The following is a 19,272-nucleotide window of genomic DNA, read 5'->3' on the forward strand; positions in this document are numbered from 1 at the left end:
GGTTGTGTACCCGTTAGTGTCATCGACTATCCTTCAAAGGCTTAGCTTCAGATCATTCCCTTCCAAGTTGTTAGAAATTACGTGTTGCGTTTCGAAAACCCGGACCCTGGAAAATGGGAAACGGTTGAGAACGGTAGGGAAGATGGACGTGGGAACATCACGTTATTGGCGGTAAGCTGGCAACCAGCCCCTGGCAACCAGCCCCTCGGTGGTTGGCGGGAAGCAGGGAGGCTCGGGTTACCCAGGCCCGCGCAGACTTGTTTGAGAACCTCTGCCGCGCAGCGCGGGAATGAGACGCCGCTGTCTTCTCCCGGCCGCCAGGCGACTGCCCAGAGCCTCTCGTGAGAGGCATTTTGTTCTTTCATGTTTCTGCACGATGTGAAATCGCTTTAGCGGTGTTGATACTTTTCAATGCTCCTTACAGCCACAAGGAAGCGAAAGGAAGATCGCTCTAAGCAGTTGTGTCCTCTCGCTTTCACACAAGGAACCCTAAGCCCCCACAGTCCTCCCGGCGCTTATTTGATGCCCCTCCCTTGTCTGGTTTTGAGCTTCAGAAGTCTTTGGTGAATGCGACATACTGACAGGGAACAGGTGATAGGTAAAGGGGAACAGCCGCTGGCTGGGGTTACGTGGGAAGGATGAAAAGGCATCGGGAATTCGTGCAGCGCATTGGATTGTAAAAATAACTTGCAATCACACTTGTATATTGTTTTCTGCACGTGCAGCTTGCGTGTTAACTGCCGCGTGAGTTCTGGTGTTTCCCACGACACTCCTCTGACCGAAATTCACAAAAGGCCCGGTGCAGGCGTATCAGTCTTCGGCGTTGCCGGCAAGGCCACGGCACTGATGAGAGCTGGTCCCGAACCTGCAAGACGAGGCCTCCACCCATCCACACACGCACCCCCAACCCAAGCACGCCCCCGCTTTCCTCTCTCCCTCCCGCCACTCAAGACGCCACCTTTCACGTTTACTAATTAGAAACAGGCGCCCCTGACAACACCCAGCTGAAGCTCCTTGGATTCCTGTTTGAGGGCCCCGTTTACAAACAGCTCTCCCTCCGCCCCCCGAGATGAGGCCGGTTTTGCGGTCCGCGCTGAGGTCCGGGGGCCGCAGAGCCCGGCCCCTCCCCGCCCCGAGTTTCCGTGCCCGAAGCGGCCGGGGTGGCGGCCGGCTAGAAGGACCCGGCGGAGAGGCGGCGCTCCGAGGCGAGAGGCGAGCGGAGCGAGCACCAATCACAGCGCGGCCCCGCCCTATAAATACGCGGCGCCGCCGTCCCCGGCGTCTTCCTGTCCCGTCAGGTCCCTGTAGCTGGCTCTGCCCGCCTCCCTCGCAGTATGTCCGAGACCGCGCCGCCCGCGCCGGCCGCCTCCACTCCCCCCGAGAAGCCCGCGCCGGGCAAGAAGGCCAAGCGACCCGCGAAAGCCGCCGCCGCCGCCGCCAAGAAGAAGCCCGCGGGCCCTTCTGTGTCCGAGCTGATCGTGCAAGCCGTGTCCTCCTCCAAGGAGCGCAGCGGCGTGTCCCTGGCCGCGCTCAAGAAGGCGCTGGCGGCCGCCGGCTACGACGTGGAGAAGAACAACAGCCGCATCAAGCTGGGCCTCAAGAGCCTGGTGAGCAAGGGCACCCTGGTGCAGACCAAGGGCACCGGCGCCTCGGGCTCCTTCAAGCTCAACAAGAAGGCCTCCCCTGGGGAGGCCAAGGCCAACCCCACAAAGGTGGCGAAAGCCAAGGTGACGGGCGCCTCTAAGAAGCCCAAAAAGGTCACGGCGGCTGTTAAAAAAGCCGTCAAGACCCCGAAAAAGGCTAAGAAGCCTGCTGTAACCAAGAAGCCCTCCAAGAGTCCCAAGAAGCCCAAGGTCGTGAAGCCTAAGAAAGTAGCCAAGAGCCCTGCCAAAGCCAAGGCTGTGAAGCCCAAGGCGGCCAAGGCGAAGATGACCAAGCCAAAGACCGCTGCCAAGCCCAAAAAAGCAGCGCCCAAGAAGAAGTAAAGGTTCCAGTTGGAAGCTTCTTCCAATAACCCAACGGCTCTTTTAAGAGCCACCAACCTACTCCGGGGAAAGAGCTTTAGTACGTGTGTCCTTGGGCTTCTACGCGGGATTTCTGCCTTCTTGCCAGGGTCTCCGCCAACTTCTGCCCCGCGCTCAGTCCCTTGCAGTGGAGTTCTCGCTATGGGGAGCTAGGCCCTTGTACTTGAGACTAGGGTTCTGGGGCTTGAAGGGGCTTCGAGTGGGGCGGTTTGAGAGCCCCTTCCCTAGTACTTCGTTTTACCCGAGGTTCCCGCGCAGTACCAGAAGTACGTGGGGAACTTGGCGTCCCTGCCACCAAGTTCCGCACCCCCAAGCTAGTCCGTCATCCACGTGAACTATCTGGGGCGTGACACCCCGCCGTGATCCGGGTTGGAAGCGTGTGCCACGACTACTCGGTTTTCCTGGTTAAGTTCAAAGCAGGGACGTGGTGTGGACAATAGTGCGAAAGCGGCCTTTTCCAAAATTGGTTCCCTGGAGAAGGCCTTTCCGGGCAATCGGTGCAACCTAGGGCTTGGCCACGCCCTCCGCACCCGCGGCACGCCAGCTGGACGTCCTCCGGCAGGACGGAGACGCCCTGGCGTGGATGGCGCGCGGGCCGGTGTCCTCGAGGAGCCCTAGGAGCCCCGCCAGGTAGGCCTTGCACGCCTCCCGCGGCGCCGAGACGCCCGAGCTCTGGAAGCGCAGGTCGGTCTTGAGGGCGCTTGAGCGTGGGGCGAGCTGCGGGCGAGTTTCTGGCCGAGGTCACGACCAAGGGGCTTGGCTGCAATGGAATTTGAGAGCCATAAGCCCAAAAGCCCTCATCGGGCTTGTCTGTATCTAGGAAACGAAGCTGCCCTGGCTGGATTTTGGAAAAACCACTCTGTAGCCTAACTACATGGTGTTTCCCTGCGCGCAGGGTTGTTCCATTCTGGCGGTGCTATATACCATAGTAAGAAGTGAACGCTTTCGCAGAATTGCCCCTTTGTAAAGGTTTTTCGAAGTTAATTCTGGGATTCAGATGTTAATCCCGCCTTTCACATCCGAGGAGAAAACAGTATGAGCCAGGGTTACTACTTAGCACAGCTCCGTAAAGACTTCTTTTTACGCGTGCCCATACGAATTCTTCTATTTTTCAGATGATCTTTTTCCTTTTTGCACTGGCTTGCTGGGCTCCCACTATCCCGTAGTCCGCCAAACAGGCGCTCCACATTTGCGCTCCTCTCTCAAATTGGTTTGTGCTTTCTTTGAACTCTCTTACAAGCACCCGTCCTCCACAGGCATGACTGTTCATTTTGGTCTTCGGCCAGGGTTATTTACAAAACGGTGTTATTATTTACGTTGCAACTTTTTTACCAAAACTTCTCAAAAGTCCCCTTTAGTCAAACCTTTGTTTTAAAGGTCCTTCACGTAACATAAACTATTCACCCGTTTCCTATTGATAAGCTTTGACACGGTTTCCATTTACCACTACTGACCCTGGTGCAACAGAGTTCCAACACCGAAATTGCTAGATTAGAGTGTATTTGATGTCTGGGTTGGTGCTGACCTATCCTGAAAATAGCTCCCGTCATCCATTCCAGCTGTCAAGGTGTGGTCACAATTTCTGCCAGTCTAACGGGTATAAAATTATTTCACCTTGTCCTTTTGATTTGCATTATTATAGTCACTAGTGCATCCTTCCTTTAGGTTTCTTAGTCATTTGAATACGCTTTTCAGAGAATGTCTACTTGTCCCTTTGCTCACTTTTTTTCATCGGGCAGTTTGTGTCTCTTGCCCCATTCTGTTTTGTTTTTTTAATTTTTTTTTTCAACGTTTATTTATTTTTGGGACAGAGAGAGACAGAGCATGAACGGGGGAGGGGCAGAGAGAGAGGGAGACACAGAATCGGAAACAGGCTCCAGGCTCCGAGCCATCAGCCCAGAGCCCGACGCGGGGCTCGAACTCACGGACCGCGAGATCGTGACCTGGCTGAAGTCGGACGCTTAACCGACGGCGCCACCCAGGCGCCCCCCCATTCTGTTTTTTTATATAGGAGAGACAGGAACCTTCTTATCACCTGTGTTGCAGATAGTTTTCTAATTCTGGCATTGTTCCCCATATTTTGTTTATGATGTGTTTTCCATTTATATGTATTCTGTAAAAGGAGATCTGTATATAAAATCTGGAATATTAAATGTTTTAGTTAGAAGCGTATCTTTTTCTTTCGTAGCTTCTAGATTTCCATTTTGGTTAAGAGACTGAACCCTACCCCACCATTATTCATTCAGCAGCCTAGGTTTTCTTCAAAGAATTTTTCTTTCTTAAAAAATATGTAGTCTCTAATCCATCTAGAATTTTATGTTGTTCAAGATAGAATTGAGTTTACATTCTTCCAGATAATGACCAGTTGTCCTAACACCATTTATTACATAATCCGTCCATTTCTACCACAAAACTGAAATATGTCCTTGTTATTAAAGTATTAAATAATGGGATCTATTTATGTATTCTAATTTTTTATTGATCTCCATATAAGTCCTGTACCTTTATTCCCGATTTGTATGCTTGTTTCTGTTGCGAATGGAAGGCTTTTTAGGTCTTACTGCTAGGAAGGGAGAAATGTTTTGCTATGTTGTGGCCAATGAATTTACCAATTTCTATAATTCTATTTCTCTTTACTCTTTAAATTAGGGCTCCTTGAGTTTTTCCCAGTCCTCTGCAAAATAATCTTACCGTTTTTTTTTTTTCCTCAATGTCAATACCAAGCATTGTATTTCCTTTTTTTGTACTGCATTTGCTGAGAATTTCCAAAGTAAAGTTAAATAATTTAGCAGAAATCACTTTTTAATTCTTGGTTTTAATTAAGCTGTTGTTTGTCCTTTCAGATAATATTCGTTAATTTTTGGTATCTCCGTTATATTTAAATGATACCTTCAACTCTCCTACTTTTTTAAGAAAATTTTTCGATAGCTTTCAGATTTTAATATATAGAAATGTATATAAGTATAAATATATATTTTCTCTTTTCAAATTTTTATTGAAATTCTACTTAACGTACATTGCAATATAGTTTTCAGGAGTAGAATTCATTGATTCATCGCTTGCATCCAACACCCAGGGCTGATTCCAACAGGTTCCCTCCTTAGTACCCATCACCCATCTAGCCCAGCCCCCACCCTCCTCCCTCCATTAACCTGTTTGTTTTTTATCTTTGAGTCTCTTATAGTTTGTTTCCCCCTCTGATATGTTCATCTGTTTTGTTTTTAAAATTCCACATATATGAGAAATCATACGGTATTTGTCTCTCCCTGACTTATTTCGGTTAGCTAATCCACGCTAGCTTGTTGCAAAAGGCAAGACTTCTTTCTGATGGCTAAGCAATATTCCTTTGTATTTATATGCCACATCTTCTTTATCCGTCAGTCAGTGGGCATTTGGGCTCTCTCCATAGTTTGGCTACTGTTGATGATGCTGCTGTAAACACCAGGGTGCAGGTACCCCTCCCGATCTGTATTTTTGTATCCTTTGGATAAATACCTAGTAAGGCAATTGCTGGATTGTAGGGTAGTTCTATTTTGAACTTGTTGAAGAACCTCCATACTGTTCTCCAGAGCAGCTGCACCAGTTTGCATTCCCACCACCAGTACAAAAGTGGCCCCCTTTCTCTACATCCTTGCCAACATCTGTTGTTTCCTGAGTTCTTAATTTTAGCCACTCTGACTGGTGTGAGGTGGTATCTCAGTGTGGTTTTGCTTTGTATTTCCCTGATGATGAGTGATGTTGAGCATCTTTTCATGTGTCTGTTGGCCCTCTGGATGTCTTCTTTGGAGAAGTGTCTGTTTGTGTCTTCTGCCCATTTCTTCACTGGATTATTTGTTTTTTGGGTGTTGGGTCTGCTACGTCCTTTATAGATTTTGGATACTAACCCTTTGTCAGATATGTCGTCTGCAAATAATCTTTGTCCCATTCTGTAGGCTGCCTTTTAGTTTTGTCGATTGTTTCCTTTGCTGTGCAGAAGCTTTTTATCTTTTTTTTTTTTTAAGTTTATTTGAGAGCAAGCACAAGTGGGGCAAGCGCAGAGAGAGACAGGGAGAGAGAGAATCCCAAGCTGGTTCCACACGGTCAGCGGAAAGCCCGATGCAGGGTTCAAACCCACGAACTGTGAGATCATGACCTGAGCCGAAATCCAGAGCGGATGTCTAACCAACTTGGGCCACCCAGGCGCCCCTGGAAGCTTTTTTATCTTGATGTTGCCCTTGCCTCTGGCCATGTGTACAATCGCTCCAGCCAAGGTCAAAGAGGTTGCTGCCTTATTCTCCTAAAGGAGTTTGATGGCTTCCTGTCTTACATTGAGATCTTTTGAATATATTTTTGAATATATTTTGTGTGTGGTGTAAGAAAGTGGTCTAGTTTCAGTCTTCTGCATGTTTTGCTGTTCAGTTTTCCCACCACCATTTGTTGAAGAGACTTTTTTTCTGATGGATCTTCTTTCCTGCTTTGGCGAAGGGGACTTGGCCATATCGTTGTGGGTCCGTTTCTGGGCTTTGTATTCCATTGATCCACGTGTCTGTTTCTGTGCCAGCACCATACTGTCTGGATGACTGTAGCTTTATAATCGAGCTTGAAATCCGGAATCCTGATGCCTCCATTTTTTTTTTTTTTTTTTTTTCAGGATTGCTTTGGCTATTTGAGATCTTTTGGGATTCCATACAAATTTTAGGATTATTTGTTACAGCTCTGTGGGAAAATGCTGGTGGTATTTTGATGGGGATTGCATTACATGTGTAGATTGCTTTGGGTAGTGTAGCTATTTTAACAATATTTGTTGTTCCAATCCATGAGCGTGGAATGTTTTTCCATTTCATTGTGTCTTCAGTTTCTTTCATAAATGTTCTATAGTTTTCAGAGTACAGATCTTTTACCTCTTTGGTTAGGTTTATTCTTAGGTATCTGGTTGTGTTGGGGGCAATTGCAAATGAGATCAACTTCTTGATTTCTTTTTCTGCTGCTGTGTTATTGGTGTATAGAAATGCAACCGATTTCTGTATGTTGATTTTGTATCCTGCAACTTTGCTGAATTCATGTATTAGTTCTAGCAGTTTGGGGGTAGAGTCTTTCAGGTGTTCTACATAGAATACCATGTCATCTGCAAATTGTGAAGGTTTGATTTCTTCCTCGCTGATTTGGATGTGTTTTATTTCTTCTTGTCGTCCAGTTTCTGAGGCTAAGACTTCCAGTACAATGTTAAATAGTAATGGTGAGAGTGGACATCCTTGTCTTGTTCCTAATTGTAGGGTAAAGACTCTTAGTTTTTCCCCACTGAGGATGATATCATCTGTGGGTCTTTCCTATATGGCTTTTGATGATGTTGAGGAATGTTCTCTCTGTCCCTACTTTGTTGAGGATTTTTATTAAAAATGGATGCTGTATTGTGTCAAATGCTTTCTCTGCATCTATTAACAAGACCTTATGGTTCTTATCCTTTCTTTTGTTAATTTGGTGTATCACGTTGATTGATTAGCAAATATTGAAGCAACCTGGTAAGCCCCGGAATAAATCCCAGTTGATCATGATGAATAATTCTTTCAATGTACTGTTGGATTCAATTTGCTCGTATCTTGGTGAGAGTTTTTGCATCCATGATATTGGCCTGTAATCTGTAGCAGGGTTTTTGTCTGATTTGGGAATCAAGGTAATGCTGGCTTCGTAAAATGAGTTTGGAAGTTTTCCTTCCATTTCTATTTTTTGGAACAATTTGAGAATAGGTATTAACTCTTCTTTAAATGTCTGATACAAATCCCCTGGGAAGCCATCTGGCCCAGGAACCTCATTTGTTGGGAGATTTTTGATTACTGGTTCAATTTCTTTCCTGGTTATGGGTCTGTTCAAATTTTCTATTTCTTCCTGTTTCACTTTTGGTAGTTTGTGAGTTTCTAGGAATTTGTTCATTTCTTCCATGGCCCAGTTTGTTGGCATATAATTTTTCATAATCTCTTATAATTGCTTGTATTTCTCAGGTGTTGGTTGTGATCTCTCCCCTTTCCTTTGTGGTTTTATTTGGGTCCTTTCTCTTTTCTTTTTGATAAATCTCACCGGGGGTTATCCATTTTATGAATTATTTCGAAGAACCAGCTCTTAGTTGTGAGTTTAGTCAGAAATTCTGAGTCCATGAGATTACTTAACAAGCGACGTTCAAATGCCGCTGCCCAAGTGACGGACTGGGCGGAGGCCTGAGTTCTGAGCCCCTTGGCAAATACCATGGAGAGGGCTGGTGGCTCTGAGGAGAGCGGTTTCGGGCAGGACGGAGTCGAATTAAGGTGGAACTCTAAATCGGGGCATTACTGGTATATGGATGGCCTTTAAAGCCATGAACCTGGATGAGGTCACCAAGGGGATGACTGAGGTAGAGGAGAGTATAAAAGGGGAAATACTGGGTCCTGAGGCAATCAACCCATACTTCTGCAGTCATATACTGCTCTTTCCACACCTGCAGGTAGGTTCTTCAGTAGACATCCCAGAGGGGCCCAGGGACGGGGACGCATGCGGAAGCCTCGGCCACGGCAGGCAGGACCCAGGAAGGGTCAGCTGGAGTCCGGGCTCCCACTGGGCCCCTGCTGTCACTGCCGCTCCCGCTAAACTCAGGTTTGGCCCTCAGCTCCCTCCACCTCCTGCATCACTGGCCGGCTCCCTCGGGATCCACCAGGGGGACAAAGGCTTCGTTCTCCCCAGAACCCATCTGACCTGAAAACCGCCTCCAGCATCGGCCCGGGAGGAGAGCTGGATTCACACTGCGGGTCCCCTTGGCTGGCCTGGGGTCCTCCTCCGGGTCCTCCTCCAGGAAAGAGCTGCAGTGCGAAGGCCGAGCCGCCAGAGGGCGGCTGCCTCGGGAATCGGATGCCCCGAAGGAGAACCTGACGGAAGAACCTGCCCTCTGGGTACCAGGATGCGGGGGACAGAACCGGGACAGGCAGGGAGCGAGCTTCCGGGAGGTGGGGGTTCTGACACCTGTTCCAGCGCTTCCTGGCCATCATCGGTTGTTGACAGTCTGCTTAAGGTCCCAGAGGTTTGGGTTTCTTGGCCACAACCTGGGAATCAAGAGCGTCCCCACGTCCCAGGAGTAGGCCGTTCACACGGAGTGGGAAGACTGCTCCGGGCAGAGAGGTACTTACCGACGGTGGGCGGGGACCAGCTCACCAGAGCCTGTGGCCAAGCTTGTGGGCCTTTGTGAGCAGGCTGTTGGAATGCATTGATTATTAAAAATTAAATTCTAGGAGCCCCTGGGTGGCTCAGTCGGTTAAGCATCCGACTTCGACTCAGGTCATGATCTTGCCGTTCGTGGGTTCGAGCCCTGTGTCAGCACAGAGCCTGCTTCGGATTCTGTCTCCCTCTCTCTCTGCTCCTCCCCGCTCGTGCTCTCTCTCTCTCTCTCTTTTAAAAATAAACATTGGGGCGCCTGGGTAGCGCAGTCGGTTAAGCGTCCGACTTCAGCCAGGTCACGATCTCGCGGTCCGTGAGTTCGGGCCCCGCGTCGGACTCTGGGCTGATGGCTCGGAGCCTGGAGCCTGTTTCCGATTCTGTGTCTCCCTCTCTCTCTGCTCCTCCCCCGTTCATGCTCTGTCTCTCTCTGTCCCAAAAATAAATAAACGTTGAAAAAAAATTTTAATAAAAATAAACATTAAAAAAAATTCAATTCTATAAACTTACAATATAAAAGGCAAGGTTAACAGCTCCCTCATGTCTCCCGATGACTCTTCTGCTTACGCCCCCCCCCCCCCCCCCCGGGGTTGCTCACCTGCCCTGCGTCGGTGTGGTGGTAACACAGGTTGTGCTGCCACGCACCCCCTCCCAACTCCACACTCGGGCACCACCGCAGTCTGAAATCAACCGCAGTGGGGGTCGTTTGACCACAGAAGTGGGCAAGCACTACAAATGGAAGGGACGATTTTGTTTTTGAGTGTGTGTGTGTTCTTATTGTTTCCTGAGAGCTATTAAACATTTATCCACATGCCTTTACTTTCACAGGAAGGTCTCCATAAACCCCTCCTTCCGGGCTTCCTCTCGCTCAGGTCGGGGCAGAAAGGCTCAGGGCAGGCGTGTGGGTTCGGTCATTCCCTCCGTGTTCAGACCTCCACACTGAACTTCCCTGGGTGAAAACAGTGTGGCAACAGACTCCCAGAGTGGGACTCCCTAATGAGGACAACTGTCACTGAAACATCGCGGGGCTTCCGTTTGATTCATAAGAAAATTTCTTTTATCGTTTATTGTGATTTGTAGTTTGATAAGGTTTGTCACTTGGTTAGTCTACCTAACTTCAGATCCATAGTGGCTTTGATGTTGTCATTCACCAGCTTCTACAAAGGTGGGGGGGCGGGGGGCTGGGATCCTATGAGCAAAGGTTCAAAAAACAGGTGGGCAGGGGGTTGGGGGAAGGGGAGGGTACAGAAACATCGGTGCCCTCTCGTCCCCACACGCCTGGAAATGTGAGTACAAGTTGCAGTTCTGGAAGGTAATAGGGCCGATTTATACAGGAACCTGAGGGAGCCCCAAAGCCCCCTGGGAAAAGGAAATATCCACCACCTAGAGGGTTAAGAGCTTGAGACAAAAGCACGGGAGGTAGGTAGTCCAACTAAATCACAACTCACATTCAACCATCCATAAAATGCCATGAACTGCCAGTGTCCTCGCGGATGATTCCAATCCGGGCCTTGGTATCCTCATAAAATAGAACTGTCTTGAATTTTTAAGTCCAAGGAAGAAATCGAGGGGACAACAGTCCCGCAGCTGGAGACCCCACTGCCTCATGAGAGAGACCGCTCCCGGGGAGGGGTGTTGCTCTCCCTGGGGTCTCAGGGCTCCTTCCGCCCCGCCTGACAGTCCAAGAGGCAGGGAAGCTGGCCAATATATTCCTCAAAAGGGAGCCATCCTGGAATGTCCACCGCGTTTCAAAAGTATTGCTTATCAGTAATCAAACCTGTCGATGGGCTTGCCTGGTGGTCCACGTGGTCCACGCCACGGAGCCGTGGCGGAGCCGGCTGGCCCTGCTTCCAGGCGGAGGGCTTGGTGTTGCCTTTAGGACTGACGGTGGACTCGTAATGCGAGGAGAGGGGGCCTGCCCGAGGGAAAGAGCCTCCTCCTGCTCGCGGAGCTCCTCTCTCCGCAGCACGGGGCACAATAAAACCCGTTCGTTCGCATATATTCAGTACATGCTGCTCCATCGCCGTCCTCTGAGCTTCCAGAAGTTTCCCTCCACGTCGGCACCCCCCTCTCCAGCCCACCTTCGTCGGCCACCCCACATCTCCAGCGATGTATCAGAGGCCTTCCCCACCGCACCCAGCATGGCCAAAACCCTGCTCCGGGATGCACACGGGGCGCCTTTTCAAAAGGTAAAACTCAGAATGAGGTCTGCAGCCAAAGGGAGCCTCCGAGAGACAGTAAGCCGATTCTTCGAGACCGCAAGCGAAACGGGTGTGACACGAGGACGTCAAGGGACAGGGCTTCGAGATGGCCAAGCGCGGGCATCCTACTCCCTGGCACAAGGAGGGGAGGGAGGCTGGAACGGGGGGTTTTCTGTGTGTTCCCAGCGTCGTCCACCAGAGGGCGGCCGCGGGCTGCCGGAGGGCCGCCCACGGAGCCGACCAGACGGGGCGGGCCCTCGGGACCCTGTGTTTCTTCCCAAGTGCCCAGGGAGGCCCGCTTACAAAATGAAGACCTGTATTTACTTTTCTGCATTAAATCCCAACTTTTAAATTTTGTTAACTAAATCTGTGAGTATATTTTCCATCATTTGTCACAGGACATACTCGGATTTGTTTCTTGCTTGTCTCAAACATTTTTTATTAGAGAGTGAGCAGGGTAGGGGCAGAGGGAGACAGAGACAGAGAGAGAGAGAGAGAGAGAATCTCAAACCAACTCTAGGCTCAGCGAGGAGCTCGATGTGGGGCTCAGTCCCATGACCCCAGGATCGTGACCTGGGCCAAAATCAGGAGTTAGACGCTCTTGGACTGAGCCACCCAGGCGCCCCAAACATTTTTATTAGATTACTGTCTGTTTTATAACAACCACTGATTCTTCTGCGCAATTCCTCAAAGCTGCTGGTCTGATTAAACTTACGGAGTCACTCACCTGCTTTGTAAGAAGGAAATACTGAATATTTTGGCTGCCCTAAAATATGTATGTATTTTATGTATGTAAACAAATGTGATTTTACAATTAGCATATTCCTGATACTGGCTCTTAGAATTGGTTTCTTAAAATATGTATGGTTTATGGACATTTATAAAGCTTTCATTGTATTACTGTATGATTCTATCAGAATTTCTTATTTATGAAGCCATTAGCTACATATGACTTAGATTAGCATATAACTTTAAAATGGTTATTAGTAGAAATAAAATGTTCTCAAGCTTTTTTAATTTCTTATGTATTATATATAAGTATAAAAAACAAAATAGCAGAGAAGCCCCCTTTTTTTAACCAAAATGCATGTTTTTACTTTACTAGTAAAATTTAATCAGCAGATTTCTGTGTTGGCCAGATTTGCTAGGCTAAATATTAAAAGTTCCCAAGCAAATGCATTTTTCTCTCATACTTTTCTGTTATCCGAAGAAAACATAAGGGCCTCCTATGTTATAAATGTAATTTTCGCTCATGTTTTCAAATATGGTTTCGACTGAGTTGGAGGTTTGTGAGATAGTTTGGATTATTACATAATTCACACAGGCGACAGCTAGTCCGACAGCTCACACATTATCAGCTGAACTCAGTTTAGGTTTCTGTCTTCCAGCTCCTAAAACAAACAAAGCCCTCCCACTGGTGAAGACAAAACCCTCACCACCTTGTCTCCCGCATTTCGGCAGGATGGAACGGTAAATCAATCGGATTCCATGCTGGTGCAGTTCCTACGGATGGCTCTGTCTTCTCCACAAATAGGGCCAAGGTCCTGGGGTAGACTAGCGCCTGGTAAGTGGCAAACAGAGGGGAGCGGAGGAGTGTGTGACGGCGAGGGGGTTGGTGCCAACTACGAACCCAGCCACAATCCCAGGAGAGACCTCCTCAAGACGCAACACTGCCAGAGAGTTCCAAGTGGGTCAAGGCTGGGCCATGGCCAGGCAGAGGGCGTTTCCTTCCCATACCCCGGCCCCCCCACAGGCGCCGTGGGCGTGCGCATGGTAAAGGGGGTGATCTTCAGCACCCGGGGCCTCAGGGGAGAAGGCACCAGGCAGACTATGGGGAGGACTGTCAGAAGGTGACATTATGGACGGTGACCAGAAAGGAACAAGGTAAGGATGCAAGGCTTTAGCCGACTGTCTGGTCCAGGTAAAAGAGGAAAGAAAGAGACTGCGGCGTCTGGATGGCTCAGCCGGTTAAGCGTCCGACTTCGGCTCAGGTCATGACCTTGCGGTCTGTGAGTTGGAGCCCCTCGTGGGGCTCTGTGCCGACAGCTCAGAGCCTGGAGCCTGCTTCGGATTCTGTGTCTCCCTCTCTCTCTCTGCCCCTCCCCTCCCCTGCTGGTGCTCTGTCTCTCTCTCTCTCTCAAAAATAAATAAACATTAAAAAAATTTTTTTTTAAAAAGAGGAAAGAGATTGCAGGAAACATGCAATGGTCTCGGACTCAGATGCTCTGCTGTCACTCCGTACACCCATCTCCCCGTCCTGCCATGTCACCGAGGCCAGCATTTACCCCTGGATTGGGGCGGTGTTGGGTAAGTGAGACAGTAATGAACCAACGCAGAACCTTCAGCAAAGAACTGGGTCAAATGATTCTGATGATTATGAATCACGTGAATGAAAGAAAAGTGGAATAACGGAGGTCATTTTTGTTACTACTTTTTAGATCAACTTCATTGCAGTCCCTTGCATACAGTACACAGAATTTAAATGTTCAGCTTGATGAGTTTTGACAAATGTATGTCCCCTCGTTTCCCTAACCAAGATACAGAATATTTCTGTCACTCCAGAAAGTTCCCTTATGCTCCTCTGACATCAATTCAGTAAGACCTAAATAAATGGGAGAAACTTCAATTCTCTCCAAACGGATAGAACAGCTTTAATACAATCCCGATAAAAAAATACAGCTGGCGCTTTTGGGGGGGGTGGGGAGAAACTGGCAATCTGATTCTAAATTCACACGGAAATGGCAAGGGCCAGAGACAGCCAAATCAATCTTAAAAAAAAAAGAAGAAAAGTCTAAGGACTTACTCCTCTCTAATTTTAAGATTCCATTAAAAAGCTGTAGTAGTCAAGACAGTATGTCAATATGTCCTTGTAGAACGATAGACAGAAAGACCAATGGGACAGAACAGAGTTCCGGGAAATAGTTCCAAACATCTACGGTCAACTGATTTTGACAAAGGGCCAAGGCTAGTCAATAGGGGAAGAACAATCTTTTCAACAAATGGTTCTCAAACCACTAGATATCCCTGAAGGGGAGAAAAACTCTTAACTCTTACACTTCAAATGGATCACAGACTTAATGTAAAAATAAAAATTACATGACTTCTAAAAGAAAACACAGGGGCGCCTGGGTGGCGCAGTCGGTTAAGCGTCCGACTTCAGCCAGGTCACGATCTCGCGGTCCGGGAGTTCGAGCCCCGCGTCGGGCTCTGGGCTGATGGCTCGGAGCCTGGAGCCTGTTTCCGATTCTGTGTCTCCCTCTCTCTCTGCCCCTCCCCCGTTCATGCTCTGTCTCTTTCTGTCCCAAAAATAAATAAACGTTGAAAAAAAAAATTTAAAAAATAAAAGAAAACATAGAAGAAATCTTCAATACTTCAGGATAGGCAAAGATTTCTTAAAAATACAAAAGAAAAAAAAAATCAGGGCGCCTGGGGAGCTCAGTCGGTTAAGTGTCCAACTCCTGATTTTGGCTCAGGTCACTCACAGTCTCATGGTTTGTGAGCTCGTGTCAGGCTCCAGGGTGACAGTGCAGAGCCTGCTTGGGATTCTCTCTCTCCCTCTCTCTCTCTCTCTCTCTCTGCCCCACCACTCACCAAAATAAAATAAACTTAAAAAGTACAAAAACCCCGTGAACCATTAATGATAAAATGACAACTTTACCTCATTAAAAGTAAAAATTTCTGTCCTTCAAAAAAACAGTTAAGACAATGAAAAGAGAGACCACAGACTGAAAGAAAATATTTATAATACATCTGTCTGGCAGAGGACTTGTACCCAGAAAATAGAAAGAAACTTACCACTCAGGAAGACAAAATGCAAAAAAAAAAAAAAAGAAAAAGAAAAAGCAAAGTAAGTTTTCAAGAGATGTAGCACATAGTACTTTTCATAGTGCATGAAAAGGTTCTAAATATTATTAGTTATTACAGAAATACAAGGTCAAAATCACAATGAGACACCACTTGACACCGGACAGAATGCCCCAAATTAAAAACGCTGATCTGGTGTGAGCAAGGGTATGCAGGAACCAGTACCCCCACACATTGTGGAACAAAGGGGACGATGGCACGACCGCTCTGGAAAGACAGTATGGCTGTTCTTATACAGTTAAACAAACACCTTCTACAGCCCAGCGATTCCATCCAAGAGAAATGAAAACATGTCCACACCATGACTTGTAGACAAACATCTCGTTTTTTTTCCCCACAATTTCATAGATTACAAACAACCCAAACGCCCGTCAACAGGTGACTAGATAATGTCATGTATCCATATAATGACACACGGCAATAAAAGGGAACAAGCCGGGACGCGTGCAACGACATGGATGAATCTCAAAAACAGATCGAGAAAAATAAAGCAGATACAAGAATACACGATGTAAATTCCATTCATATGAAATCTTCGGAATGGAAAAACCAAGCTATTAACAGAAAGCAGATCAGTGGTTGGCTGGGGGACGGGGGACTGTGTACAAAGGGGCACATGGAAACTGTCTGGTTGATGGAAATATTCTGTATCTTGATTATGACGGTAACTACACGGGTATATAAATTTTAGTATATCATATAATTAATACAGGTGCATTTTGTTGTGTATCAATGATTCCTCAATAAAGTTGATTTTTTATTAAGTAGATTCTTGGCTGGAATGGGGTGGGTGACAATTACCAGGATAATTAAGCACAGGAAACACTGAAAATACTATAATCAACTCATAAATACATATACATGGAAATTAAAGAGAAGAAATAATGGCACGATTAATTAAAATCAAAAACAACCTCTAAATTTTATTTTAGCCTATAGTTTTAAAGTTGCCCTTCCTGACAGAGGCCACTCAGTCCTTCCATATTTCATCATTCTGGTTTTTTTCAAAAGGCCCTGGTTTATCTATCACCTAAAAGCTATCAGATAAACTCACTCATATGGGGGTGTAAACATACTCTATGTTAAGCCTTAGTGACGCTTTAATTTCTAAAGAAGATACTTAACGTTTAAACAAATAAAACTAAAAAAGGCAACCCTTCATGATGAGATTCCACCTCCGAGACCACGTGGATGTGAAGATCCGGAGAACAGGATTGTCCCCGCTTCACTCCCTCACTCTCCCCACCAAGCACACACGTACGGGGCTTTTATACAGATTAAGGCTCCTGCTAAGTCGCTGAACAACTGGGGTGGAAGGATTACACTAGCTGAATCCTGGGTGAGGTCACAGTGAGAAGTCCAATCTCTAACCATGCCACATCAGCCTTCCCTGCTGATGGTGTGTTTATGAGGCCCGACCTTCCGGGGAGGGGGAGGAGGTGTCTTTTGTTGGCAGGACTATTTACTTTCCCCAACGGAGGAGAGAGCTCTGATTCAGAAATACACAAGGAAATCAGTACAATAAAAGAAAAGCCCAGAAACGGTGCCACGCACAGCATACAGCAGAAGTAATACTAAAAGTTGGTGGAGAGAGACTGAGAACTCAGGCTGAGTAACTGCCTTTCATATAGAACCAAAAGGAAATTATAGTTCTACTCCTCACAAAAAGTTCCAGATCCAATAAAGGTACAGATTAGAAAAGAAAATCTTTGAAATTTTTAGTAGAAAATAAGAATACTTATGACCGCAGGGGAAGGGCAGAGTTTCTTAAATCAGATACAAAACCAAAAAATGATTAAGGGATATGGTATTCAACTTGAACAATCCGAAATTAACATTTTCTAGAGGACAAGACCCATTCTAATCACAATTAAGGGACAAACAATATACTCATAGAAACTATTTGTTACCTCACTAAGAATTAGAACCCAAAATTCATAAAAACCTCTTAAAAATTAGCCAGGTAAGAAAAACAACCCAAAAGAATACTGGACAAAGATATACCAACAGACAACTGGCAGAAGAAGAAACTACAAAATGACAAGTAATTTGCAAAAAGCAAGTAAATGCAAATTAAAACAACAGTGAGATACCATTTCACACCCTCAACGGCAGGAATGTGGGGAAAAAACGCATGGCAACTTGGCAGTCCGGAGTCCAGTTGAAAGTGTGCATCCCCTAACACCCAACAATTTTCCTTCTTGGTATACGCCCTGGAAAAATTCTTGTACATATGCACAGAGATGTGTACTAGAATATAAGCTGCAGCCCCGTTTGCAAGAGTGGAAGAAATATAAGACACCGGAAGATAAGAGCTCGGAGAGAGACGTGGGTGGCTACAGGGGTTGAACGTATGAAAAGGAAGCAACGCATGTCAATGGGGAAAGAACAGATAAGTCTGTAGATGGTGCTGGGAAAACTCACTGAATGACAAAAATAAACTGGATCCCAACCCTCCATCACCTACAAAGGTGGGATCCAGTTGAATTAAATTAAATGCCGAAGAGTGTAGGGTAAACTCTGAGGTTTGAAATAAACAGTAAACAAACAAACACATGAAGGAAATTCCACTGGCATTGATCAGAATTAATACTTTTGATTACATTAAACTTCAGGCTTCCAGTTCAATTAAGAATCTATGACAAAGTTACCGTGTTTGTGAGAAGATACTTGAAATATCAAAAACCAATAAAAGAGTTAACAGCTAAACTATATCAACATCTGAGAAATCAACAAAAACATGTAACTGACTCGAAATCGACAAACGGTATCATCTGGTAGAATACAGATGAAAAAACGGAAATGCTAACAATCATTTAGAGGATTGTTACAACTCCTCAAAATGGACAGGTAACACAATGAGGTGTCATTTTACTCCCTATTTGGCACAAATTATAAAGCTAGATAGAAGCAAGTGCTGACGGCTTCAGGGGACATAAGAACTCTCCCGCTGGTGCAGGACTCTAGATGCTGAAGCCACCAGGAAGAGTATCTGGCAGCACTTAACAACTTGGAATTTGAGAGTCTGTCACTGGGAGGGTGAAAAACTATGCACACTGCGGAGAAGTACTCTACAGTGTCAGGATTTAGGTAGGTTAGACGCAGCAGCACGGAAGCGTCTTAAAAACATCTTAGAAACACCAGGAGATGCCAGCGTCAGAGCCTGCCCGCTCTCCACCAATATCCCCACTGGGCAAATAAACAGCCTAAACGTTCAGCAACAGAGAACACAGGAATACATACGATTTATTCTTTCAATACAATGGACTCAACTGTTTGTATCTACATAGATAAACAGAATCAATACCCCGCGGGGGAAAGAGCGAGTGACAAAAGGTTAGATGCACGCGGTGGGCGCAGCAAGACAGCATTTAATGCGGTTTTGCCTGTCCTTAAAACTTCATTTAAATGATGTCACGCCGCATCTAATATTTCGGAAAGTCCCTTTTCGTATTTTTAATAAAAGCCTGTCACCTGTTATTTCCCTAAACACAATCCGAAGCAAACACAGTCAGATGTTAACTTTTAAAGATCTGGGGGTTGGGTGCGCAGGTAGTTTTGTACTGTTCCGTTGGCAGGCTTTCTCCGGAAAGCCTGGCGGCTGCAGCACCCCCAGGACAAGGCTAGGAGGGGTCGGTGGTGCCCGGCCCACCCCACCCTGCGGGGGTCTCTTTACTCGCCTCACTTCTTTCGGCTCTGCCCGCCTCAGACCCGGGGTCTCCATCTGCATCCCCTGAAGACTCCCCCAGGATCAGCTCCTTTGCGGGAGCGCTCGCCCACTGAAGGAAACGAGGAAAACCGGGGGCGGCCGGGAGATTCCCAGGGCGCCGCCGGCGGGCGGCTGAAGGGGGCGGGGCCGGCGCGGTGGGCGGGGCTCCGGCGGCCGGAGGCGGGGCAGGGCTCGGAGGGGCGGACGCTGCGGCGCGGCCGCGGACTCGGAATCCGGTCTCGCGAGGTCTCCCCCGCTCCGGACGGCGGTGGAGTCTGCGCCGAGGAGCGCCGGCGTGGAGGGGCCGGTCCTGCGGGCCGCG

General features: G+C 47.2%; 1 protein-coding gene across 1 annotated transcript; it reads left to right on the forward strand.

Moving 5' to 3' along the window:
• Positions 1-1,299: 1,299 nt before the first annotated feature.
• H1-1 (H1.1 linker histone, cluster member) lies at positions 1,300-2,186 on the forward strand. Its single transcript, XM_047859709.1, has one exon. It carries the CDS (start codon positions 1,335-1,337, stop codon positions 1,983-1,985), a length of 651 nt encoding a protein of 216 aa, XP_047715665.1. The 5' UTR covers positions 1,300-1,334; the 3' UTR covers positions 1,986-2,186.
• The last annotated feature ends 17,086 nt before the right edge of the window (positions 2,187-19,272 follow it).

The sequence above is a fragment of the Prionailurus viverrinus genome, chromosome B2, assembly GCF_022837055.1.
Source record: "Prionailurus viverrinus isolate Anna chromosome B2, UM_Priviv_1.0, whole genome shotgun sequence".
NCBI classification, from domain to species: domain Eukaryota; kingdom Metazoa; phylum Chordata; class Mammalia; order Carnivora; family Felidae; genus Prionailurus; species Prionailurus viverrinus.

Bases quoted from the DNA above. Each gene is read 5' to 3' on its own strand.
- H1-1 (XM_047859709.1), top strand. From the start codon at position 1,335: ATGTCCGAGACCGCGCCGCCCGCGCCGGCCGCCTCCACTCCCCCCGAG.